Below are 25,437 nucleotides of genomic sequence, written 5' to 3'. Positions count from 1 at the left end.
AACCAGACTCACCCCCAAAGAATAATTGTTCAACAAAAATTCCTTGATTGTGGTGAATGTGACCTAAAAGATTCCCTGCTTTATAAATTTTTTGTACAACATCCAGGAAAGAGAAACCCAAGCTTTCTGTGGCTATATGAACTCTATGTGACATTTTTGTAAACCAGTAGCAGGGTCAGTAGAAAATGATTCTGATAGCTGCTCCCTATCATAACTCTGTAATGAGAATGCTGGCAACTTGTATTCAGCAGGTGTCACCTTCCTTTCACCGCAGCACTATTTCTGTTATGTCCAACAACCAGTGTCTGCTGTGCTAATAAGGCTGTTAGGCACATGATAAGAGAACTTGAATTTGATGTGAACTCTTTGCACAGCTCCTAGTTTTCTCATTGTCAACTGTACTCTGCCAGGAAATCAAACTCAGTCTAATGTGCATTCCTATAATAAAGAGGCCCAGAGGAATGAATGATAGACCTTTTCTTCAATTTAGATCGATTTCTGGTTAGATATGTACTCAAGTCTTAACACATGTCTTTAAGTGAGGTAGGAGGTCTAACAGCAAGGAGCTGAGAAGCTGGGAACACAGAATAATTCTGTAAGGCCAGAGAGATTTGCAGCAATGTACTTGTGTCCATGCGTTCCAAGGTCTGCAAAACAATGGTCTAGATGGACATCCCCATTTGCTCACAAAATCTGTGTGCAGGAATGGAGTTTCCTTACCTAAAGATGTGACTCTGTCATCTCACTCTTAGGAAAGAACATTAGGTCTTCAGTGGACTGCCTGGCAAGAGTCATTATACTTTAAAGTCCTGGACCATAGCACAGAGTTTATGCTAACAGTAGCACAGAAATAGGCTTGGGCCATGCAGTATCAACGTGATGACTAGAGAGGTAAGGCCATGCAGTTGGTCAGCTATGTCTATGTGACCAATCTCCAATAAAAACTCTGGACACTAAGACGAAGGTGGGGTGTGTTCTTAGTAATACACTGTGCATACTGCTATATCACTTCCAGGAGAATAAGACACTACCTATAGGTGTCCATGGGGAGGGGACACTGAACGATATGTATATGATTTCTCCTAGACCATGCCTATCAGCTGACTTTCCTTGTTGAATCCAGCATTTCACCCTCTGCTGAAAGGAACTAGAGTGTGAGAGGACAAATGGTTGAGTTCTGGGTATTCCTCAAAAAGGCAATCTACCTACAGGGGTCTTAAAGGATCTCTCAATGCCCCATTTCGGTGTCTGTTTCCTGGATGCAACAAAAGAATCCAATAATTCTTATAGACATCAGGTGGCCCCCAAAGCCTAAAATGATTAGTCTCTTGTTCTTTCCAGAAAGAATTTGCAGAACCCCCCACCCACAGTTAGTTGATCAATTGTTAGATAAATTATTCTCTCATCACACATTTGTATTGAATAGGGAAAAAAAGGAAAACAATTTTCTCAGCCATCACTATTCCAAAGTAGCAGTCTTATATGAAGGGAACTAGTATTTCATCTTGGGCAATTAAGGATGACTTAGTGCTCCTACACCCATCTACTAATATTGTGCCTTCTACTGCCAACTGAATCACCATGTATTTAAGGCAATTTGAACCCAGCTGCTTGCTGCTATTATGACAGTAAGATGCACAGCAAGTGGGCTTTGTAGAACCATTTGCACAGGTGAGATCTACTCTGAGTCCTTTCAAACAAGGAGAATTAATGGTTGATTATTGATAGACATTTTAAACACAGACCTGATATTCTCTTGCTAGATTATGGTACAGATCATCACTAGGTACATTTTTACCTCCATAAAATCTTTCTGACTGTGCCATTTGAAGAAAGCCTATTTTAGGCTGATGAGACATTAGGGAGCAATCAATTTCTGAACATACTTTTGTACAATAAAAAAAGAGGAGAATATGCACTTTTCTTTTCCAAGAAAGAAGCATGGGGGGGGGGCATATACTTTGCTACCAAACCTGTTATGTAAAACTCACCGGTGGATCAGAAATCCTGGGATTGTATGGTGGTGCTTACTTTAACTCCCTCCTGAGAAGCACACCTCAGTTCTGACTTGTTATGTAGCAATCTTGAGCAATTGATTACAGCAACCAAAAGTAAATGTTATCTTTACATGACTCTACCCCTTGTTTTTCCTAGATACCAAAGTGGCAGGTATTCAATTAACAGTTAACATCCTAATCTTCTTGGTGGCTGACATTGTTGGGAGATCCTGTTGGCTTTGGGCAGAGTGCCAAACATTCTCTTTGACAGTCATGGTATTTTAATTAATCTGCAGTTGCAGTAAAATGGCTAGCCCTGGTGTTTCCTCACAGATCACATGTCATACTGTTTGTAGCACCCATAGGTACAAAAAGAAGAGAGCCCTTCTTAGTTTATGCATTCTGTCTTGATTTAATTTTACATAATGAGTACAGACCCAGAGGTTCGAGTGTCTCATCTTACCTTGATGGAGGTGCTGCAGTCAAAGCGAAAGGATTTGGTCTGTCCATTTTCCAAATAGACTTTCAAAACATTTGGCATAAAAAGAAGTGAATTGTCTTTAACAGTTTCCTGTTTAACAATAGAAAAGAGAAATAGTGGCTGTGAAGGTCAGTCAAATTAGAATTCCACTCCCGGCAGTAGCCACATGTATCTATTGTTTATTATTATCCCAATATAATAAAGAATAAACAAAAGTTCAAAGACTAACCAGGTATCCCTTTGGTGGTATCTGAATCAAGGTATTCATACCATTATTGTTTTCCAGCTACAAATAACGCACAAGACATTTTGCTCATCAGAAAAATCAGATACATTTTTTAAAGGCAAGATTCCCCAATGGAAAACATTATTACAGACATAATTCCTTTGTAGTCAAGCATCTGTGTTTGGATCCACGAGCTCTGACTTTTTCAGATCAGGACTAAATGAACAAAATGAGGACCATCAATGATGCTGTGTGACAGGAGACTGCTGGTCCCTGGTGGTGGTCATGCAAATGAGTCACAAGAATGAAAAAGCTCAAGGGTAAAGTTAGGTTTTTGAAATTCTTTGTAACCCATTTAGGAATGTTTCTCAGCTCAAAAGGAAAATGTAAGAGTTGCACTAGTGTGCTTAAAGAGAAAAACATAGGGCTGAGGCTTTTAGCTTAGTGGTTGGCCACTTGCTTGATGTCCTAGTTAGTTTGTTGTTGTTGTTGTGCAAAGTCACAACAAAACAAAACAAAACAGCATGGCCAAAAGAACCTGGAGAGGCAGGGGTTTATATTAGCTTACAGGTTACAGTCCATTATTAGAGGAAGCTAGGGCAGGAATTCAAGGCAGGGCCTAGAAGCAGGAACTGAAGCAGAGAGCACAGAGGAATGTTCCTTCCTAGTTTTTTTTTTTTTCCAGGCTAAAATTTCAGCTACTATTTCTATACAACTCAGGACTACCTGCTCAGACGAGGCAGTGCTCAGAGTGCTCTGGGCCCTCCTCCATTAATTAGCAATCATGAGACTCCCAGAGACATGCCTACAGGCCAACTGGATGGAAGCAATCTTTCAACTGCATTTTCCTCTGTGCAGGTGTCTCTAGTTTGTTTCACGCTGACAAAGCCTATCACGTAACCTGGCATGTGGGTGGGCTCTGCATTGCATTCCCAGTACCACAGAAAATAAGTCAAGTGTTAGGTCTAGGCTACAATGAACAGCTCATAACATCACAACCTAGAAATAACTCCAACTGCGATGCCAATTTGAAATGTGACTAAGACTGAACCCGACAAATGCATTCCTTAGTATGTTTTCTTTAATTGGATACCATAAGAGGTGATGAAAGAGATGAAGGAGAGAAGTAGACACATCCATGTAAGATCCATGAGTTCTTGGAGTAAACTGTGTCATACCCACATATTTGGTGTCACAGAATCATGAGGGTTGGGAACATAGAAATAGCAAAGCCATATGTCCTTTGACTTGAAGATGAAGGAACTGAAGACCATATGCACTGATGTCTATAAGTGTTTTCCAGTCTAAGCAAACTCAAAGTTTACATATCTCATTAACTAGTCCCCTGACTTTCATTGCCCATTTCTCTTTCTGATTTTTTTCTCATTTCTACTGCCATACCCTTCCCCGGTGACTCCCTTGCTGTCTGAATGACTGAGTAAGCTTGGCTTTAAATTCAGAAAACAAGGCATCTTGTGACTGAGAACATATTAGAAAGGGTGAAGTCCCATGAGCAGAGGGGCAGATGTACAACTGAAGGTCCTATCTTGATAGTACCCTGGCAATGCATAGAGGCTGCAGGAGACCACTGGCCCTACAGCAGCATCCTCACAGTCCAGCTGCCTCACATGAGCTTTGTTATCAACAGGGTTGAAATGAAACTATCACTACAGCTTCTAGACTATTATTCTCTCTTTAGATGCCCAGTCACAGGCCAAGTGAGAAGCCCTGGAGTGGAAAGGTAATTTTCTGATGAATTTTTGATGTGATGTGCTTGTTTTCTTAAATGGTTGGAATCTTCCACTCCTTCACTGAAACAGGATTCTAAATGGGTGGCATGTGGTCACTATGTGCCTAGATCAATGGAGATCTATTTCAGGGAGCAGAGTATATCACATTCAGAGGGAAGTACAAAATTCCCACAGGTTAATAGTGACCTCAGACCTTTCTCACAAGTACCCCAACATTTTGTCAGATTGACCTGCCATGATACTTAATCTTGACTGTCAACTAGTTTTGATTGAGAGCCACCTAGGAGCATAGTAAATCATATCTCTAGGCATACTGTGAGGACATTTTCAAAGATGATTGACAGAGGGGAGAGGACCTGTCCTGAATATAAGGGACATCAACAAATAGCGTAAGAGCTCAGATGGAATGACAAGGGAAAAATATCAAGCCCCTATGTTCACTGATTCTCCTTCTCTCCCTCATTTTTTCTATATTTCTCTTTATTTCTTCTACCTATGCATCTCTATCTCAAATTCTCTCTACTTACTGGATTTCTTAAGCTGAAGAGTCTCTGCTTGTACAAGCTTTTGTTGCTACCATGAAGATCCTTTCTCCTTGAATCCATCTAAGCTTGCTATTTTATCACAACTGAAGGACAATTATCATACATTTAAATTTTCTGGCTTCCACATTGGGCAGCCCTAGGTTGGGCTCATAAGTTCCTTGCTGAGGATATGCACATCCACAGCTTTCAATTCAGACCAAGAGCTAACTTCAGGAAAGAGTATGTGATCCATAACAAACAGATCACGGATGAAGGTCTATCCTTATAGATTCTTTAAAAAACAAAACAAAACAAAACAAAACAAAACAAAAACACTGACTGCAGCCAATAAGCTTGAACAAAAAAATCTGATATTTCCAAGGTCTTTAAAACTATTAGTACTCTAGGTAAAGACTTCTTCTTAAAACTGAAACCAAAAAAGAAAACAAAAAAAAAAAATGAAAGACTACCCACTCTTCTATCTTCTTTGGGAAATTTGGAAATGAAATATCCTCTTGATTTTTGAATTTTCTATGCTGAAGACCTTTCTGTAGGTACTCTGGTGGGGGGGTCATTCTTCAGTTCTAGCTTAATATACAAAATCTGTATTTTCAACTACTTTGATATCCATACACACATATACATACACATACACACACATACATACACATACGAGGGAAACAATTCTTTTCACACAAGATAGAAAAGACTATACTGCAGAAGCATGCTTAGTTGGCCCAAGAAGTAGAAATTCCAAAGGAAGCTGGTTTTGGCAAATATAAATGAGACAAAATTAATGCTTCTAGATCAAAGCAGTGAGTGTCATGCAGCAAGTAGTATAGGAGTCACTGGGTTAGATCCTATTCTGGTTGTGTTAGAACTGAGAGGCAAGAAGGCCGTATGGCAAGTCCCTGTCTTTCAATCTTGAGATTTGATACACTCAGGAAAGACAAGAAGCACATTCAGAATCAACATTCTAGTAGCATTATTGGCTTGATTTGAGCAAAAAGCCCCTGCCTCAATGATTTTCTGTATAACAATATAGACAACTTGAAAACTCACCGACACTTGCCCATTGATGATGACCTCTTCAGAAAAGCGCACTTTGACCGGATTGGACTTCAATCTTGCTTTTTTAGCAGCACTAATAAATGCTGATTTTGGAGACTAGAGGAAATGGAAAGATTTTTATTGGATTACTGGCATTCTAACGTAAACCTTGTGACAGTTACTTTTCATCTTTGTCCTCAAAGGTATGCCATATTGTTGCTAAAAGGTAAAATATTTGGTGCATGTTCAATTTAAGGACAAAATACAAATTATGGATGTGATTGAAACTCTTTTATGAATGTAAATAACCCTGATTTAGTGACCAGGCCAGAAGTATAGCACGTCCCATGTTCTTACTATTCACAGTTTCGAAGATCTTAAATGTTGCTTTGAACACAGAGCTCTGAACACAATGCAGAAGTAGTTAGATTTTTTGTTTTTTTTTTCTCTATGTCTTTACAACCTGCCCTGCAGCCTCATGCTGGTAATCTGTGATCTTGGATCTTACTGTGCAGAGGAGGGAGGAGACTTTGACTTCCAATTTAGAGTTGAATTCTGGACTTCATGGTCTTCCTTATCTTACATGTGCATTGTGTTTGGGACTTCTTCCTTGTTTCTCTAGGAATTAAGTGCTGAATGGTGCAGCTCTTCCACAGAAATTTTAAGTGCAATAGAAGCATCTGCTTAGAAAGGTACTGGGAAGAAGGAGGATCACTCTTGCATGGCCTTGGTCAATTCAATTAATCTGAAAATCATCCTGGTATAATTTTTAATGAAACTTAAAGGAAAGAAACAACCCTCCAATCTATTGACAGCATCATTGATTAGAAAATGGAAGAAACCTTCATGCTCCATTTGATTTAACAGATAATCAGATGATTACTTGCTTGTGAACTACACAATGGTCAAATATTGTCAGTTGCCTAGGGTGCAGACTTATTTGAATGCACCTTAGTCTGAAGGCATTGAGGCTTTTTTGCATAACACATTCTAGTAATTGCTCCTTGAATATATATGAAAGCTTAACTTGATATTTATTATATTAATCTTATGGCTGCAAAGCCATTGATCATGACCCATACTTCTCTTTTTAAAGTTAAATAACAAGAAAATTTAAAGTATTCCCAACCTACCAAATATACACATTCTGGAAATCAACGAAGTTACTAAAAATGATGGAGTGGACATATAAAATGTGGTATGTCCATAAAATAGAATATTGTACAGTCATGAAAAGGAAGTACTGATCGATGCTATAATCTTGAAAACGTGGTACTCAATGAATGAGTCAGAGCAAATATTACATAATTATACTTTTGTGAAAGGGAACAGTAAAAACAGAGACAGAAAGTTTGGAGCAGGGACAGAAGAAAAATGGGGAATGAATTTTAATAGATATAGGGGTTCCTTTAGTAGTGATGAGGCATTTTTACAATGAGATAACAGTGATGCTTAATATATCTTGGATGTATTTAATACTGGTGAATTGTACAGTTGAAACTAACATACTATATGTAATGCATGAATATTTTATTATAATACAAATCATTGTTAAGAATATGCAATGACAAATATGTATGTTTGGGGGTAGGTATTTTGGATTGATATTGGGAGAATACTGTTTTTCTTTATTTTTGAAGCAGGGTTTTGCTATCAATTCCCAGGACCTGAAATTAGAAATGTATCGCAGGCTTCCCTCAGCTTTCAATCCTCCTGGAACACCCTTCTTGTCACTTAAAGAATTAACGTTGGCAGCACCATGCTAGTTGATGATGTTCCTAACATTGCCCTGCATACTTTTCTATACCCCTCAGAACCTTGAGCTGTAGCTTAGAAGAGTTGATAGATGGATGATTTTTGTTCTGAAGCTTCATACTCATCTACTTACACAAGCCAGTTTAATGAGAACGGCTGACCTCTTCATAAAGAAAACAAAACTCCAAAAGGCCTCTGAATGAGTGCCAGTGTTCACAAACTCCGTGTGAGTTTTAGAAGTTGTACTGCAGTGCTGGAGCAATGTGACAATGGTGTGTTCTCATCAGTGTCTGTGTAATTATAGGCTAAGTTTAGTGATGATTAACAAGCAAATCATACAGTGGTGAGTTGATTTGCTTTGGAGATGCCATTTTTTTAGCCGAAGGAGAAACATTATTCTTCCTTAATGATTCTGAGCAGCAGTATTTACACAGGCACAATGAGTTTAGCACAAGTAGAGTGGCTGCAATAAAGACACCAGAAGAGACATGACTCATAGGCTGAGATCTCTCACCACAGTAAAATACAACGTCTCCAGCATTGTTTGGCACTAAAATGTTCAACTCAGTCAAGGAACCATATACTCAACTTTGAGTTCTCTGTGAATCCTGGTTTTTCCCTTTAGTAATTTACTGTTTCTTTCTAGAATAATCTATATTACTCCTTGACTCAGTAAAGAAAAAAGTATATTTATCAGAACTGACTTTCGAGATGTGTACCATTTCATATGATTTTAGAAATAGTGATGTCACTCACTTTCATTGAGAATAGCATGATTTGTCCATGTTCTCATTTTAATATGAAATTTCCCTACAGGCTCATGTCTTGAACATTTGGCCCTAACCTAGTAGTGCCCTAACCTGTTTGAGGACATGATAGATACTTAGGCAACAGGTAGAGGAAATGTATCACTGGGTATGATTCTTAATATGGCTTGTTAATTTGACAGGCTCAGGAGGCACCTAGGACACAAACTTCTGAGGCTGTGCATGAATATTTACCCTCTATTAATTTCACTGAGGTGTGAGAACCCACCTGATCTGTGGGCAATATCATACCATGAATTGTGGTCCTGGACTGAATAAAAAGAGACAGAGGTGAAAGTGAGGTGAGCCTCCATCTTGCTCTGCTTCCTTCCTGTCTGTGAATACAATGAGACCACTTGTCTCCAGCTCTTGACACCATGATGGTCTGTATCTTCAAACTGTGAATTGAGACAAACCATTCTTCCTTTAAGTTGCTTTTGCCTCAGCAAAAGGAAAAAAAAAACTGGGGAAGTGCCTTTGAAGGTTTGACCTGCTTTCCAGGCCCTTCTCTCTGTTTACTTCCTGTTTTCCATGAGGTAAACAGTTTCTTCATCTGTCCCACTACCCCTGCCATGATACTTTGTCCAACCATGTGCCCAGAATCAATGGAGCTGAGGCCTGTACACAGAAACCTCTAAAACCATGAGTCAAAGTAAACCTTTTGTCCTTTAAATTGTCTCAGAGGGGTTTTGCTTACATCTTGTCCTTCTTCTCCACCACCAATCAGGTAACTCAACCTCCCCTTCCTCCTTACCTCTATTGTCTCCTGTAATTGGATGTAGCCAATTTTATTCAACCAAGAGTTTTAAATCAAGCAACAAGGTTTGCACAACAAAAGCTTGTAGATATGAGAGTTCACTCTAGGCATAGACTTTCAGGTGCAGAATTTAACATTCTAGTACTCAGTTACAGACCAAACCTTAACAATCAACTATCTCTAACCCTAGTTCCAGGAGATCTAATGCTCTTTTCTAGCCTCCATAGCACTGCATACATGCACATGGTATACAGACATATTTACAGGCAAAACATCCATACATATAAAATACAAAATTGAAAGACCTCAAATTTTTAAACTGCTGTCTTGTTGATAAAAACACAAAAAGCCTCCAAGAAGTCTACCTAATGAGAGTTGGCAACACAGTGGCTCCAGTGGCTGGAGTTTCAGGTGGGATAGTACAAGTAACAAAGCAATTATGAGCACTGTTTTAACTCATGGTTCTCTTTGTTAGTCAAAACATATATACTATACACTGCTCAGAATTCTGGTGAATTAGCTAGAACCAACCACTGCTGCTGAGTGTAAGCACTGTATGCCAGGTGCCAGATGGATGAGCAATTAACATTTAGAATAATGAGATTCTTCTAGTGTTGATTTCAATGCTTTCATGCCCCTAATCAATTCTTGCAGTATTTCCCAAGTTTGCTATTGATACGATGGCCAGAGTCTAGGGAAGTATTCTGAGGCTTTTAGAAATGATAAGAATGGGGTCTGAAAAACAGTACAAAACAAACCAACCAACCAAACAAACAAAAATCTCACAAAGGGTCGGAGAGATGGCTTACTGGCTAAGATTACTTGTGCCTCTTGCAGAGGACCCTATTTGAGTTCTCAGCACTCGCATCTGGCAGTTTAAAATGACTTTTTAGTCCATTTTCAGGGGATCTGATGCCATTTTCCGGCCTTGACCACACAAGCAGGTTCACAGAATACACTTAAGTAAAAAATAAAAATAAAATATAAAAAATATAAAAATATAAGTAAGATTGATTTCTGAGACTTGATAATATGGCCTTGAACTTTTAGTACTTGTAGTCTTGGAGTAGCCTATAGCTATGAAGTGACTTGTAATTCTCAAAAGCAGATGCTAAACTGGCATATCATCTGGGAGGTGCTTCTAAGATATACAGATGCAGGGAGTGGGGGGGGGGAGGAGACAGAAAGAGGGAGTAAGCCAATAAAGTTTTCCTTACTAAATAAGGCACCACTATAGGCAACTGGAACTTATTTCTACTAAGAATCTCTGGGAAACAAGGCTGACCACATGCCCCAGAGTTACAATGTCCAAAGGGCAGAAGGAGGAGGTGTATTTATCTGACACCTCGTGCAATCACTAACAGAATGAATACTCACATAAATGTAAAACTTTTGTTCACCTGGCATGTCAGCATTCCAACATCAGGCTCTGTGTACCCAGTCTGGACAACTGAGCACACAATTGTGATGAGGTGCTCCTACCACAAAATTTCCTTCCTATCCACCCTGACTTTTACTTACTGATGCTTAAAAATACTAATGCAACCTTATAAAGTTTCTTCCTCTTCTTCCTCTCTTCTTCCCTACCCCTTCTTGTTCTTTGACAGGGTCTTGCTAAGTATTGCCTCAACTGGCCTTGAACTATTTCCTATGTTGGCCTCCACAGTACTAGGATCATAGGCACATCCCATCACCCAGCTCGCTTTGAAACTTTTCATGTGTATTCTACTCTCACCATCAATAAGTATATTTGTTGGCTGGTCCCTCTTTTTTCTCTTTGTTTCCTCACCTACTAAGTTGAACCCACTCCCTTTCATGAGACCCACTTGGTCTCTTTAGGGCTTTCAACTATAAGAATGTTGCTTTCTTGTTTCTTTCCAGTGTTCACTCTTGTGGCTGTACTTGACTGACCATTATAATGAAGAACATAAACCCCTGCGCTCCAGGAGTGACAACACAACACATACAGCTGCTTTATGGCAATCAGGTAAAGATACTGGAAGTTTGACTAGCAGGGGATGTGTCAGGGGATATGGCCTATGCTGTGACACCATATGCTAGTCCAGAAAACTGTAGCAGCAGGGTTTCCAAGAGGAAGGCATAACTTCCATCAGGTGTATGGGACACATTTTATTGGAGCTTAGTATGAATTACTAGGCAAGCATCTTAAGAACTGCTGGCTAGCCAGTTAGAAAATAAATGGAAGTGCTGTAATAGATATGAAATTTACATTTTTCTCAGATGGAAGCAGAATCCATAGATCTTTTCTCCTTTGGCTGGATAATTTGTATTTTTAAGTTTATCTTGTTTGCAATAAGGGTGAACTAAACCTGCTTTTGTTAATGTTTATTTGTTTTGTTTTGGAACAGGGTCTCACTTTGTACCCAGGCTGGCCTCAAACTTGCAGCAATCTTATTACCTTATCCTCCCAAGTGCTAAGATTCCAGGCTACTGTGGCCTGATTTACTAATTTAAGGAAGCAAGCTAGAAGAAAAATTCCAATATAAAAATGCAAGTAAAACGTCTCTTCTCCCACCTGCTCATATCTTTCTATCAAGTGTACTTATTTCAGTTACTTTAGAGTATTCCTATCCCCAGTCCAGAGGAGGGAAAAGTCACTTTGGAGCAGTAAGGAGGAGCATTAAGGCAGTAGAGTGGCCCTCAATTGGGAACAATTTTATTTCAAAGGGACACTTGGATATGTCTGAGGATATTTTTCACTAGCAAAACTTGGGGGAAAGGATCCAATTCAAATCTGTCTTCAGCCCAAATGTCAGCAGTGTCAGGACATGAAATCATCTGGCTGAATTCATCAAGGCTGAACTTAGAAAGGTGAGAAGAATTTGTCTGGCTAGAGGGCATAGGAGGAGTGAAAAGCATGCTTGGCATCTTAGGAAGGAAGTGTAGTCAACTGCAAGTTCAAGATGACAATTCACCTTCAATGATTGCATAGGGGTACAAGAATAGCTACTGGCCATCAGTGTCTGCAGCATTCCTTCCTGAATGGCATAGCTAAACATTAACTTTCAAGGTAGAAAAGCAGTCACTGGACTCCGAAAAAGAAACCCCTTTTCAAATCAAAGTACTGGGATTCACTGACACAGTAATGAATATTTCTGTACTAACAAGGCATAGAGATCCAGTTGGACAAAAGAGTTAACCCCTAACTAATCCTACCCCCAACTGTAACCTATTAGGTTCCATTTGAACTTGAATGCCAAATACCACCTCCCCCAAACAACTTTTTTCAAATGGGTGAAAACAGGAGTATACAATGAAAAAAGTCAGTCTGGAGTACTAAATGTGTAAAGGTGTGTGTGTGGGGGGGGGGGGAGGCAGGACCAGGTATGGGAAGAGAAAGAGGAGAAGTTCAGAGGGCCAGGAGAATGAATATAAATAAGTAGCGTTTGTGTGTGTGTGTGTATGTGTGTGTGTGTGTGTGTAACTTGGGGAACCACTAGAAAGTCCCAGATGCTTAGGGGTGAGAGAGGCTTCCAGAACCCATTGGGGATGACATTAGCTGAAATACCCAACAGCAAGGAGATAGAACCTGAAGAGACCACCTGTAGTAGATAAACATACCCCCACCCCTTGTGGAGGGATGGTGCCACCCCCCCATCTAAAAATTTTAATCCATAATTGTCCCTGTTTAAAGGAAATGTAGGGACAAAAATGGAGTAGAGGCTGAAGGTAAGGTCAACCAGAGACTGCTCCACTGTGCGATCCATTCCATCATCACACACCAACCCTGACACTATTGCTGATGCCAAAATGTGCTTGCATACAGGAGCTTGATATGGCTGTCCTGAGAGGCTCTGTCAGCACCTAAGACAGATGCAGAAACAGCCAATCATTCGCTGAAGGGGATTGCAACCCTATAGGAAGACTAACAGTATCAACTAACCGGGCCCCACAGAGCTCCCAGGGACTGAACCACCAACAAAAGAGTATACATGAACGGGTCCATGGATCATGCTACATATGTAACAAAGGATGGCCTCATCTGTCATCAGTGGGAAGGGAGGTGCTTGGTCCTGTGAAGGCTTCATGCCCTAGAGAAGAGGGACACTAAAGGGGTAAGGTTGGAGTGGGTGGGTGGGTGGGTGGGTGGGGGAGCACCCTCTTAGAGGCAAAGGAGAGGGGTATGGGGTGGTGGGTTCATGGAGAGGAGACCAGGAAGGGAGAGAACATTGGAAACGTAAACAAATTAAATGATTAATAAAAAGTTCTTATCATATGTTTTATTGCAAAGTAAAGAGAGAAAATTTAGGGAAAAGAATATAAATTTGAGAGATGGAAGTAAAACCAGCACCCAGTATCACACTGAATTGGAATATACATATTATTCTGTGAAGAGCAAACATGGAAGCTATGCCAGTTAGAGTCTCTGCCTGTCTACAAAAGCCCAACCAGATACTGGATGTAAATACATATTACTTGGGATCCTGTGAGTGTATGGCATTTGCAAAAAACAACAAGCCTATAGAAACAGAGAAGTTAGCAGTAGCCAGGGCTGGATGGTAAGAACATAGATTAACCTGAAGTGAAGTGAAAATCAGGGATTATTGTGGGGTGATGGAGCATTTTGAAACTGGACTATGGTGGTGATTGCATTCTTTACTGTTTTGCAAAGATCTTTGAATTACACATGTGAAAAGAGTGATTTGCATACCATGAAGATTATGATTATTTTAGAATTGGTTTTGAATTGGGTGTGCGGGTGTAGCTTAGTTGGTAGTGTGCTAGCTTAGATCAGGGCAAGGCCCCAGGTTCAATTCTCAGTACTTTATAAACCAGATATTGTGATGAATGCCCATAATCCCATCACTAGAGGTACACATAGGGGTATCAGAAGTTCAAGGTCATCCTTTGGCTATATAGCAAGCTTAGACCATCAGCCTGAGCTATCAAGTTAACATGAAATCAAGTTAAAGAGAAACAAAAACATAAGATATGAAAGCAGTATGATTGTAATCGTTTCTCCCTCTTTTTTTCCCCCGGAGACAGGGTTTCTCTGTATAGCCCTGGCTGTCCTAGAACTCACTCTGCAGACCAGCTGGCCTTGAACTCAGAAATCTGCCTGCCTCTGCTTCCCAAGTGCTAGAATTAAAGGCGTGTGCCACCACTGTCCTGGCAAGTTTTTCCCTCTTAACCAAGGTATCTGAACTCGAATTCTGACTATGGCATCCCTCTCATCCCTCCTTTGAAGCGGACTTAATTATCCAGTTCTCTACCAAAATAATTAGATGGGCCAAGAATAAAACTTTCACACAACTTCCTGTAATTAGATATTCCCATGAGACTTGTGATTCGGAGGCTGGCAAACAAGAAAGTCCTAGGATTTGTATTAGTTGCAGATGTGAAATGCTCACAGGCCCGCAGAGTTGATTGTCTTTCAGGATATTTAGGGAGTGTGGTACTTTTCACTCCAATGAATGGTTTTAGAAACACAGAACACAATAGACATGATCAAGATTGTTTAAGCTTGCATTGTGAACACATGTTATTTGTCTCCACTGTTATTCATCCTGGTGGCTTTCCTCAAGTGGCTCAAGGAGACCAGAAGCCCAAGAACATTGAATGGCACTTTTTTCTCACAGAACACTTACTGGATAGGGCTGAATGACAGTGAGCAGAATCGATTCTTTGCAGCTCCTGTAAGAGAGAAAAACAAACAGATTTACCTAACGTGGAAAGCACAGATGTAAAGAGGGACAGTTTTCTTTTAAGAGGAAATGTGCATGGTGTGTTGACAAATGTTCCTTGGGCTTCCAGGGCAGAGTAAATGAAACAACTCAGAAGAGGGCTTCAGAGCACAGAGAAAACCCCAATCAAGTGTTTCCTGAGTGCAACAAACCATCCAATTGACAGCTTCCTGGGCAGTCCTTCCCAACCGTTTGATTTGTATGACCAAGAAATGGAGCCTCAAAATCAAACCCGGTGAGTGAAGAATGATTTCAGAAGCACCGACCTCCACCAGCCTCTAGACAGTTCTTAGTTCTGAAAATTGATTCCTTTTTTTCTGATTTTCCTATAGCATACTTTTCTCTGCGGCTTGAACATTTCTGTTCATTTCTTTGAGGAGAAATATTTTTAAACATTCTCTCAATTCTATCAGTGCATGAAATGTGTTCTCAGAAAAGGCTTCATGGAAGAGAATCGTAGGTGAAGGTTGTTTACTTTCAAATGGTAACACTGCCAACCATTGTTCCTCATACTTCACAACTCAGTTTCTGAAATGCCCAGGACCAGGACTGCTAACTATTTCTGGCAGGCAACAATTGGGAAATAGTGTTCACAGTAGGAAGCACTTCACAGCTAGAGCAGAACAATGGACTAGAATGGCTTATTTAATTTCCTCCAAGCAACCCAAACCCTTGAAGAAAAATCATATTACAGGTTATAATATTCTCTTCCTTTTTTTTGGTTTTAAAATCCTAAATAAAAACCACTTGCTATTGTGCCAAAGAAGACCTGACTATTTTTACTTTAGCATTCAATGAATTACCTGCTTTTGTAATTTATTGGTCAAATGAGTAAGGTGAATTCTGTTCCCATGGAGAAACCACTACAAATCGGATTTCTTACACTCACGCAACTGTGGGCCAGCCATCATTACACATGGTCAGACTGTGATCTATACTGACTCCTAGGAGACGAGTGTGTGTCACTTGAGCTGGAAAGTGCGGTGGGGAAGAGAGGGGTGGTTACAATGAGATCTAGATCTGCAACTCCAGGAAGAAGCAGCACACTGTGGACGCTGATGATACTGACAGGTGGATAGCACAGTGCTGTCAGCCTGACAACTCCTACAATTCCTCAGTTTTTCAGGCTGGCAGAATGCCCAGTTTAACTGCAGTAGGCAGAGCAGCAGTATATAATCAAGCCAGGTTTCAGTGGGTGGGAGAGAGGATTATATACTGCTGGGGGCCTGTGGGGCAGAGCCATCAGGGATCATTAGGTCAGGTTTGGTGGTTTAAGAAAAGCAAAACAAAACACTATGACCTAGCCAGTGCATCCTAGCTTTGTTTCACAAAGGAATTCTGACTCTCTCTTTTAAGGAATTGTAGATGACAGTGTTCCCTGTATCAGAATGCCTGGAAGTATAAGGGCTGTCCATTTCAGGGCGAGCAGATAAAAAGCAAATTGGCCGAAAGCAACACAAAGAGAAGGAAAGGACTACAGCTTAGTTTTCACTTATTGGTCAAAGGGAAAAAATAACCATTCTACAGATAAGAAATGTAATATAGGGATGAGCAGACAGCTTAAGCAATAATGTGTTTGATGAACAAGCATAAAGACTGGAGTTCAAATCCCAGTAGTCTCTCTTTCTATCTCTCTCTGTCTCTGTCTCTCTCTCCCTCTCTCCTCACCCTCTCTCCCTCTCTGCAGCGGGTTGGTGGTGCATGCATATAATCCTAGCACTGGGGAAGGAGAGAGATTCCTGAGGTTCACTGGCCATATGGCCTAGGCTATTTGGAGAGTTCCAGGCCAATGAAAGAGACCTTATCTCAAAAAGAAAGAAAGAAAGAAAAGAAAAGAAAAGGAAAGAAAAAGAAGTTCTAGAGGACACCTAACCTACACACACATTCACAGAACACATGCATGTGTACCTTTACCCACAAGAAAACCCACACACATGTCAACAACACATACATACACATGCATACAAATAATGAAATAATACCCATAGATCTGTCTCCTTTTTAACCCTTATTAGGGAAGCTTCTTTTTGTAGTAGACAGTGATTAACACAGAGACCCACAACTTGTCAGTGTGCAGAGAATAAAAGACTGTGGAGTGCCCAGCTTTAAACTGCACACCTCATCCTCCCAAATCAAGGCTCAGGAATAACTACAGAAGAGAGAGCAGAAATCTCGTAAGAGTCAGAAGTGAGGACTGCAGTGAAATGGCATCTTCTGGACAAAGAAGGTTGCTGCATATATGAACTCATGGTAGCTGTGACTACATGTGCAAGACCCGCACAAAATCAAGCCAGCCAAAATCCCAGCATGGATGATCTAGGTGGCTCATGAAATCCCACCCCTAACTGAGGAGCTATTGGCAGGTGATTGCTGGCAGGCAGATGGAGAGTCTGTTTCCTTCAATGATGACACTTTGAGAGGGTACTGCAGTAGGTGGCACTACCCATGCACATACTGGTAGTACTAAGTAGGTTCTGGAGTTGAAAAAGAAAAGAAGACCCGAAGATGGAAAGGAAAACATTTTTTATCAACATGTTCTCATTTTAATGGTGGGAAGAGGAAATCTGATTGGCTGATTCCAACATTCTATTACAATCCGATGGTCCCAGATGATGAATCCCAAGGATCCATGCATATTTTATGTATATACATGAAATCATCAAATGATAGCTTGTTAGAACTGTGCACATACAAGTCGATTCTAAAATATTCAATTCTAATATGTAAACAAAACTTTGGAACGCTATTTTATTTCATATCAAATTATAGTCTATTAAAGAGCAAATACATTCACATAAATTACTGGGATTCCTATTCTGTCCACACTTGTTCCCAGAGACCTCAGTATTTGACAAAGGATCCTGGGTATGCAACTTCTGGGACCAGCTGATTGTATGTGAATGTTGGAATCAACCCATCAGATTTCCTGAAGGACAACTGAGTATAGGATGCAGATAGCCCTGAGCCTCTGAACAATTCTGACTCTGTCATTCCTGGGTGCTGCGTCTTCACTGCTCCATTAGAAATAAAATAATTGATGTAAAATTTCTCAGTGTGATATCTCTCATCATTCAATGGAAGAGCTTTTACTTCTGTTTTCTCTCATTGGTAAGTACTTAATCATCACCTGCCAGACAAGAAGAATTAACTCCACTGTGTTTCAGATCCCTTAGGATTCTTAACCCAATCTTAGGAAGAACAACAACAACAAAAAAAGACAATCAGATACACATGTGTTCATGTGTTAAAAGATATCAAAATGGATTTAGAGAGCCCCATGCCAATAGACACTATTCATCTCAACAGGTGAAGGGATGCTGCTGGGAGATATTAACTGAGGATACTGAAAACCAGAATTTGTAACATTAACCCTTTACTTTCTTGGCAGTTTATCTTTTTGTCTTCAAAAAACCCCAAAACAAACAAACAAACAAACAAACAAAAAACAGGCAACAGGGAGTGACAGGAGAAGCAGCAAGTGCCTAGAGAGCAGAGGCTACATTTGTGAAATATCTGGCCTTCCATTGCTGTGTGACAAGTAATAGAAGGCACAGTGTCAGTGTGGGATCAGACCATTGCATGAAGGCTTCCTGATAGCTTAGCTGCTAATTTTATTGGGTAAGATGCCCTTTAAAGAAATAGGTGAAAGTTGAGATACTCTAGTGTAGAAGCCCTTAGGATTAGTCTGATCCAAGTAGGCTACAAGTGCAGCCTGTCAACAAAAAAGTCATCCAGGAATCCACAAAAAGCACCCACAAAAACCAATGAGGATTCTCATCAATGGATAGAGGAAACCAGTGCTTAGGTACACCAGTACCAACCAAGCGAGAACTTTCTATCTTTTATGTCACCACTTTGGCCAGCCTTATTATACTTTCAATGAATCTAAAGATATAAAAGCATGATGGAAGACAAAACAAAACAAAACAAAACAAAGCATAATCTATGATGTTCCTTAATGCTCTGCTGTTTCCCCAGGCTCCAAGCAGGACAAACGAGAACTTTTTTGAAATTTAACCATTATATCACAATTGAACACTGTAATTATACAGTACAAATTGTTGTGATTCCAAATGTACTAATGAGAGGAGAATATTATGAACCTGCTTAATACATTATGAAGCCCTTCCTATGGCTTTTTGTTGTTGTTGTTAGAAGTAGACCCAGGGAACTGTTGTGAATGGACAATGGTGTAAAACCACTATTGCCTTGTTATTGTACCTTCTAAGATCTGTTTGCCACATTTCTCCCCAAATTCTCTTTGATTATATGGGCTTAGATAAATGATTTTCTTTTCTTTGAATTTAAGCAATTCTTGACTAAAGGGTTTGAATTCTGACAAGCAGTAATGGAAACATGAATATAAGACTGAAGGCTAATGATCAGAGCACAGGACACTGGGGAGATGGCTAAATGGATAAGGGCATGTGTTGCACTAATCTGGAGACCCAAGTTCAGCCCATGGAATTCTTTAACAAAGTCAGATGCAGAGATAGGAGTTAGAAACAGGTTTCCAAAATTTTGCATGCTAGCCAGCCTGGAATTAATGGTGCAGCAGCAGAAATAAGAAGTGCCTCAACAAGGTAAAAGACAAGAACCAGGTCACAAAAGTTGTCCTCTGACCCTCACACATGTATATCAGTACACACACACACACACACACACACACACACACACACACCTTACATAGAATATTTTCTAAGATCATTGCAGCTCATCAGACAAAGCATGCAGTAAAGGATGTGAGAGTAGATGGAACAATAGATGGAGTCAAGAACGGCTTTCCTTTCAAACAGCACTCAGTATTAGCACATTTACTCATTCACTCTGGTTAAGGGGGCTGACATTCACAGACCTAGTGCATCAGTTGTTGGAAGTAAATGAGTCACTGGACAAAGCCTCTCATTGCTTATCTCAGATGTCAATAAACAAACAAAATAACTGAATTAGCTCTCTATTGTCCCTATAACACACTAGTAAACCGGGGCATCTCATTCAATCATGCTAAAGAAGACATGTATTCTGAATCACAGTTCAACAGCCCAGAACTAGTCCATTTTCACAGGGAAGTCTAAATAGTTGTAGGGAGGAGCTTGAAGCAGCTGCTCACAGGGCATCACAATCAGAAAACAGGAAGCAATGAAGCATGCCAATCCTCTGCTCCTTTTTTCCTGTGTTATCTAGTCTAGGATTCCAGCCAGGGAATGGTGCCACCCAAACTGATAAAATCTTCCCACTTCAATTAATGCAATCAAGATTGGTTCTCATATGCAGGCCCAGAGACCCTTCTCTCAGATGATTCTAGAGTCTGGCAAGTTAACAATACTAACAATCAAATTTAAATATCTCCAGAGTACTTTCTATCTATGACTTCCCCTCATACAGATTTGTTTTCCTGCCAATAACCACAAGAAACATTGATCATCACACCTTGTTAATTTGATGATAGGAAACATTTAAAAATTGTGTTCATTGTGTTAAAAATCTTTGCGCATGCTGTAATGTTCTATAATTTGCCTAAAACATAACCTAGATTGATTTTCAATTTCACAATTTATGGCGAGCAGTTATCTAAATTGAAATGAAGTATTATAAAATGATATTTGTCATTAAGACTGGAGATATGTTTCTCTTGTGTTTTTCCTCATCTAGTCATTATTTAATTATAACCTGCCAGGGAAGAAAATTTAACTCTGTAATATTTTGTATTCCTTAATATTTCCAATAATATAATCCTAGGGTAAAATATAAGCCACTTTAAAATTGTTTCAGCAGAAAGATAGAATCAGTAATGGAAGAGCGAACATTCAAGCAAGCAGATAACCTCTTTTTAGGAAGGCCTAAAATAGCTTGAGGCTTTTAAACATCTAGGCAGAAGTACACTTAGAGAAGTATTTTATAATAAGTTCCAACAAAATTTTCTACTTTTGTGGAATAATTTCAAGTTTTAGTACCAGGACACACACGCACACACACACACATACGCACAAGCACACATATATATTTACATATATGGGTTTGTCAAAATGTTGACTTGCCAATGTGGACAGGGGCGATTCCACATAGTCCAAGACCTAGATGAAGAGCTATAGGTAGTTGATAGCTGCTGAGAGAGGGAGAACTGATTGCATCCAGGAATAAGCTCCTGCATAGGGTGTACCAAGGGGTTAGCCCTGGACACATGTACATAGAGGCAATTCTAAAGGAACTCATTAGATTGTGTGTGCATGTGTGTATACACAATAATAATTAAATAAAATATCATTGTTTAGTAGACAACAGAGGGGTGTGATGGGTTGGAGATAGGTGGAGTGTTATAGATACAGTGTTATGTACAAATTTCTCAAAATTAAAAAATACCTCATTTGAATCCCTGAATCATAGTGTTGTCATCCCACAGGAGAAAATCCAGTTTAACCCTCCTAGACCACTTTTGCCAAATTTACTCTCAATTCCTGTTTTCATTTCTTTAAAAGAAGCCTTGTCCTCTGAGACCTGCTTGGGACACCCTGCACAACCATATGCTTTATACAGTTTCATTGGATGTGATTATGTAGATGTCAGCAAAGAAGGTGAAGAACCTTCTCTTTTTTTCCATTAATTAATTTATTCACTTTACATCCTCATTAGAGTGCCCCCTCTCTTCCCAATTTCCCCTCATGTGGCCCCCTCCCATCCCCCTCCCTATTACCTCTGAGAAGGGGAGGTATCCCAGGGTACCAAGCCTCAAGTCACTGCAGGACTAGCCATATCTTTGAAGTAAAAGTTTCTGGTTTCTAGACTCAGGTCATAATGATGCTTTGCTGGGGCAGAGATGTGAAAGAATGTTTTGCTAAAGTAGACACAGGCGAGAGTATGCTTTGCTGAGGCAGATATGTAGAAGAATATCTGATATTCAGAAAGAATATAAATATGACCACAGATGGTGGGACAAGGCTTGTGGTTTGGTTTGCTTTACTAGTCTTCTCTGATGACTATGGTCTTGTATTGGTTAGCCTTATATCATGTTGCTAAACTTCACTTGTTTTGACTTCGTAGAGAGGAATTTACCAAAGAACTTCTTGTGATATTGCAGCAGTTTCTTACTACTTCCACATACTCTTGCTGCTCAGGTGGATCCTTGTGGGATATTCTGAATTGAGTTGCTGCTGCTGATTTATATGTGGTGTCTGCCATGTGTACTTCACGGCAGCTTCTGATTCATGTTTGGCAGTCTAGTAGACTAAACTGCTGACATCCTAACAATGAAGATCGGAACTGACCCAAAGAACTATTTCTAAACAGCTCCAAATTCCCCTTGTCCTATTAACCTTTCTTTCCCACTACCTCTTGTGGGTTGTGGGCTAGAAGGGAAGTTAAAGCATTTTAAGAATCCTTATTAAACTAGGTTATGAAAAGTCTAAGCCTACACCTCCTTTCCCATTGAGGCCATACAAGTCAATTCAATTAGGGGATAGGATTCATAGGTAAGCAGCAGGGTCAGGAACAGCACCCCTCTAGTTGTTGGGGGACCTGCATGAAGACCAAGCTGCATATTTGCCACATATGTGAAGGGGCCTAGGTCTAACCCATGTATATTCTTTGGTGATTTAGTCTCTTGGAGGTCCCAATGATCCAGGTTAGTTGACTTTGTTGTTCTTCTTGTGGAATCTTTATCCTCTCCTGGTCCATTAGTCCTTCCCCTTACTCTTCCACAAGACTGTTGAGTTCAATGCAATGTCTGGCTGTTGGTCTCTGCATCTGTTTTAGTTAGTGAGCTGCTGGGTAGAGTCTTACAGAGATTCATCCCATGGGCAAGAACCAATCCTTGACACCATTAATGATACTCTGATATGCTTATAGATGGGAGTTTAGCATAATTGTCCTCTGAGAGACTCCACCAAGCAGGACCTTAAATTTTTAATGAGGTATAGTTTTCTGTATTACATCTATCTGAGCAGCTGCTACTAGTACTGGGGATTGGAACCAGGCCCTAGGGCATTCAAGGCAAGTGCTCTACCACTGAACCTCTAAATTCCTTCTGAACAATGAAGCTAAGATGACACTCTCAATTCCTTAGAGCAACATAGTTTGGTACCTTTCTTTAACTGCCTTTCTCATTTTATAGTTAGACTATTTTAGTTCTTCACTGTGTAATCATATGAGCATGTGCAATTATACATTTCCCTTCAACACCAACTAATTAGATCCCTTGATCCAGCTCAGAGACTGATATGAATTTAACTGCATCTAGATTTCCTCAGAGATTGTAAAAACGAATGGAAATAAAACTTCAACAACAGAAATCAGCAGAAGGACATTATTTATAAAAATTTAAGTGTCCTTTCTTTAAAAAATTAAATCTAGACAAGTAAACAATTGGACTTTCAACCTTAAAAGTAGAAGTAATCAATCTGTGAAGGCTGGGAGGTTAAGTTTTAAAAGGCAAATAAAGAGGTAATTTAGGGCTGTGGATGAAAGGGTTTTGTAAATTGTAAAATGACATTTTAATATAACTCAAGAGACTTTTCTCTAGTGTTGTTATTTGGAAGTCAGTGTGTTAAGGCACAGCAAGAGAGATTTGATCTTGTACCTCTAAGCTAAGCAAGCACAAATATAATATTCTTATTCTCATACTTCAGAGTTCTTAAAAGAGATTAGAAAAATTATTCATTCCTGCATGCTAGTGCATGCCAGCCCTTGACCTCTCAGCTTGTGGGTGGCCACTGTTGATGGCAACAATAACCAACTAACAGCATTTTTCCAATGACCTGGTTCAAAAGGGTCTTCCCTAAGTCCTTGGGTATTGTGAAATAGGGCCTCTTGCATTCTTTCTATTTTCTTGATTTGAACCAAGACATGGCAAAATAAATCAGAAGATTCTTCTGTCTGAATAACCAGTTATAACACAGTGTCAGCCCAATCAGTCACTGACAAAGCTGGATGAAGTAGTGTCACCTGCCACTTTCAGAAAAGTAACCACAGGACTAAAGTTAGAAGAGGTCCTAGGGTTCCATCTAGATGACCTCTGTAGCAATATGAATAGAGATAATTATCCACTGAATCAATTCCTCAATAGGTATTGAAGCCATTACTCAGAAAGAATGGAGATGTCCAGAAAAGTTCAGTCAGTTAGAGGTGTGCTGTGTCCTGATCTTGCTGAAGCATTCACTCTCTGCCTATTGTTGCAGAAACCTGCCATCTCAGTTATATCAGCAAAGGAGAGTGATAAGATGATTCATCATCTCAGTCATGGTTTAGTGTTGCTGGGGAAGAAATTATGGAAAATAAAGACATACTAGTCATATGGGTAATAAAGGTAGACAGAAACTGGATTAAAAATCCACTTGTGGGTATCTCCACATTGACTCTTGCAGAGGACTCAAGTTTGATTCCCAGCACTGACATAATGGCTATAACTCCAGTTCCAGGGCATCCAATACCTTCATATAGGCACTTCAGCCACTTGGCATACATGTGGTAGACAGTGCATACATGAAGGACAAATACTCATTGTACTGGCTGGTTTTGTGTGTCAACTTGACACAGGCTGAAGTTATCACAAAGAAAGGAGCTTCAGTTGGGGAAGTGCCTCCATGAGATCCAGCTGTGGGGCATTTTCTCAATTACTGATCAAGTGGGAAGGGCCCCTTGTGGGTGGTACCACCTTTGGGCTGGTGCTCCTGGGTTCTATAAGAGAGCAGGCTGAGCAAGCCAGGGGAAGCAAGCCAGTAAGAAACATCCCTCCATGGCCTCTGCATCAGCTCCTGCTTGCTGACCTGCTTGAGTTCCAGTCCTGACTTCCTTTAGTGATGAACTGAAATGTGGAAGTGTAAGCTCAATAAACCCTTTCCTCCCCAACTTGCTTCTTGGTCATGATGTTTGTGCAGGAATAGAAACCCTGACTAAGACACTCATATACATAAAATAAAAAAATAAAGCTTTTAAAACACTGCACTTGTGTAGTAGAATGGGCTTGACTTTTACCAACTGTTCTCACAATATCTCTCCTACTACCACTTTGATTGGCAAGAAGTCCCATTGGCTATTAAGAAGACCACTAGTTTAGTTACCAGTAGAAGCAAGGGGAACTTAATGAAAATTCTTTAGCAAGCCATATGTTCATCCCCCAATACTCAACGACTGTCTTTTCTTAATTTCAAAATAAAAGCATTATCGAATAAATTACACATTTACAGAACTCACTGTTTAAACGTACTCAATTTAGTGCTTTTAGTGCATTTTCAGAATTAACTGTTGGTCATTACTGCTTCATTGTTTGTTTGTTTGTTGATATTCTTTTTTATTTGATATATTCTTTATTTACATTTCAAATGATATCCCCTTTCCTGGATCCCCCCTCCGTGAAAGTCCCATAAGCCCTCTTCCCTCCCCTTGTTCCCCAA

At 39.9% G+C, this 25,437-nt stretch overlaps 1 protein-coding gene across 1 annotated transcript in view; it reads right to left on the bottom strand.

Annotated features, from left to right (window-relative positions):
* Frmpd4 (FERM and PDZ domain containing 4) overlaps positions 1–15,970 on the bottom strand; it is a 51,249-nt gene extending 35,279 nt beyond the window's left edge. The window contains exons 1-4 of the mRNA XM_052170201.1: positions 15,942–15,970; positions 14,957–15,002; positions 6,042–6,146; positions 2,461–2,568 (exon numbers count right to left, since the gene is read on the bottom strand). Coding sequence (XP_052026161.1) covers positions 2,461–2,568; positions 6,042–6,146; positions 14,957–15,002; positions 15,942–15,970 — 288 coding nt within the window. The remainder of the gene's footprint in view (positions 1–2,460; positions 2,569–6,041; positions 6,147–14,956; positions 15,003–15,941) is intronic.
* Between the last annotated feature and the right edge of the window lie 9,467 nt (positions 15,971–25,437).

The sequence above is a fragment of the Apodemus sylvaticus genome, chromosome X, assembly GCF_947179515.1.
Source record: "Apodemus sylvaticus chromosome X, mApoSyl1.1, whole genome shotgun sequence".
Lineage (NCBI taxonomy): Eukaryota > Metazoa > Chordata > Mammalia > Rodentia > Muridae > Apodemus > Apodemus sylvaticus.
This window is presented reverse-complemented; position numbering and strand designations above follow the sequence as displayed.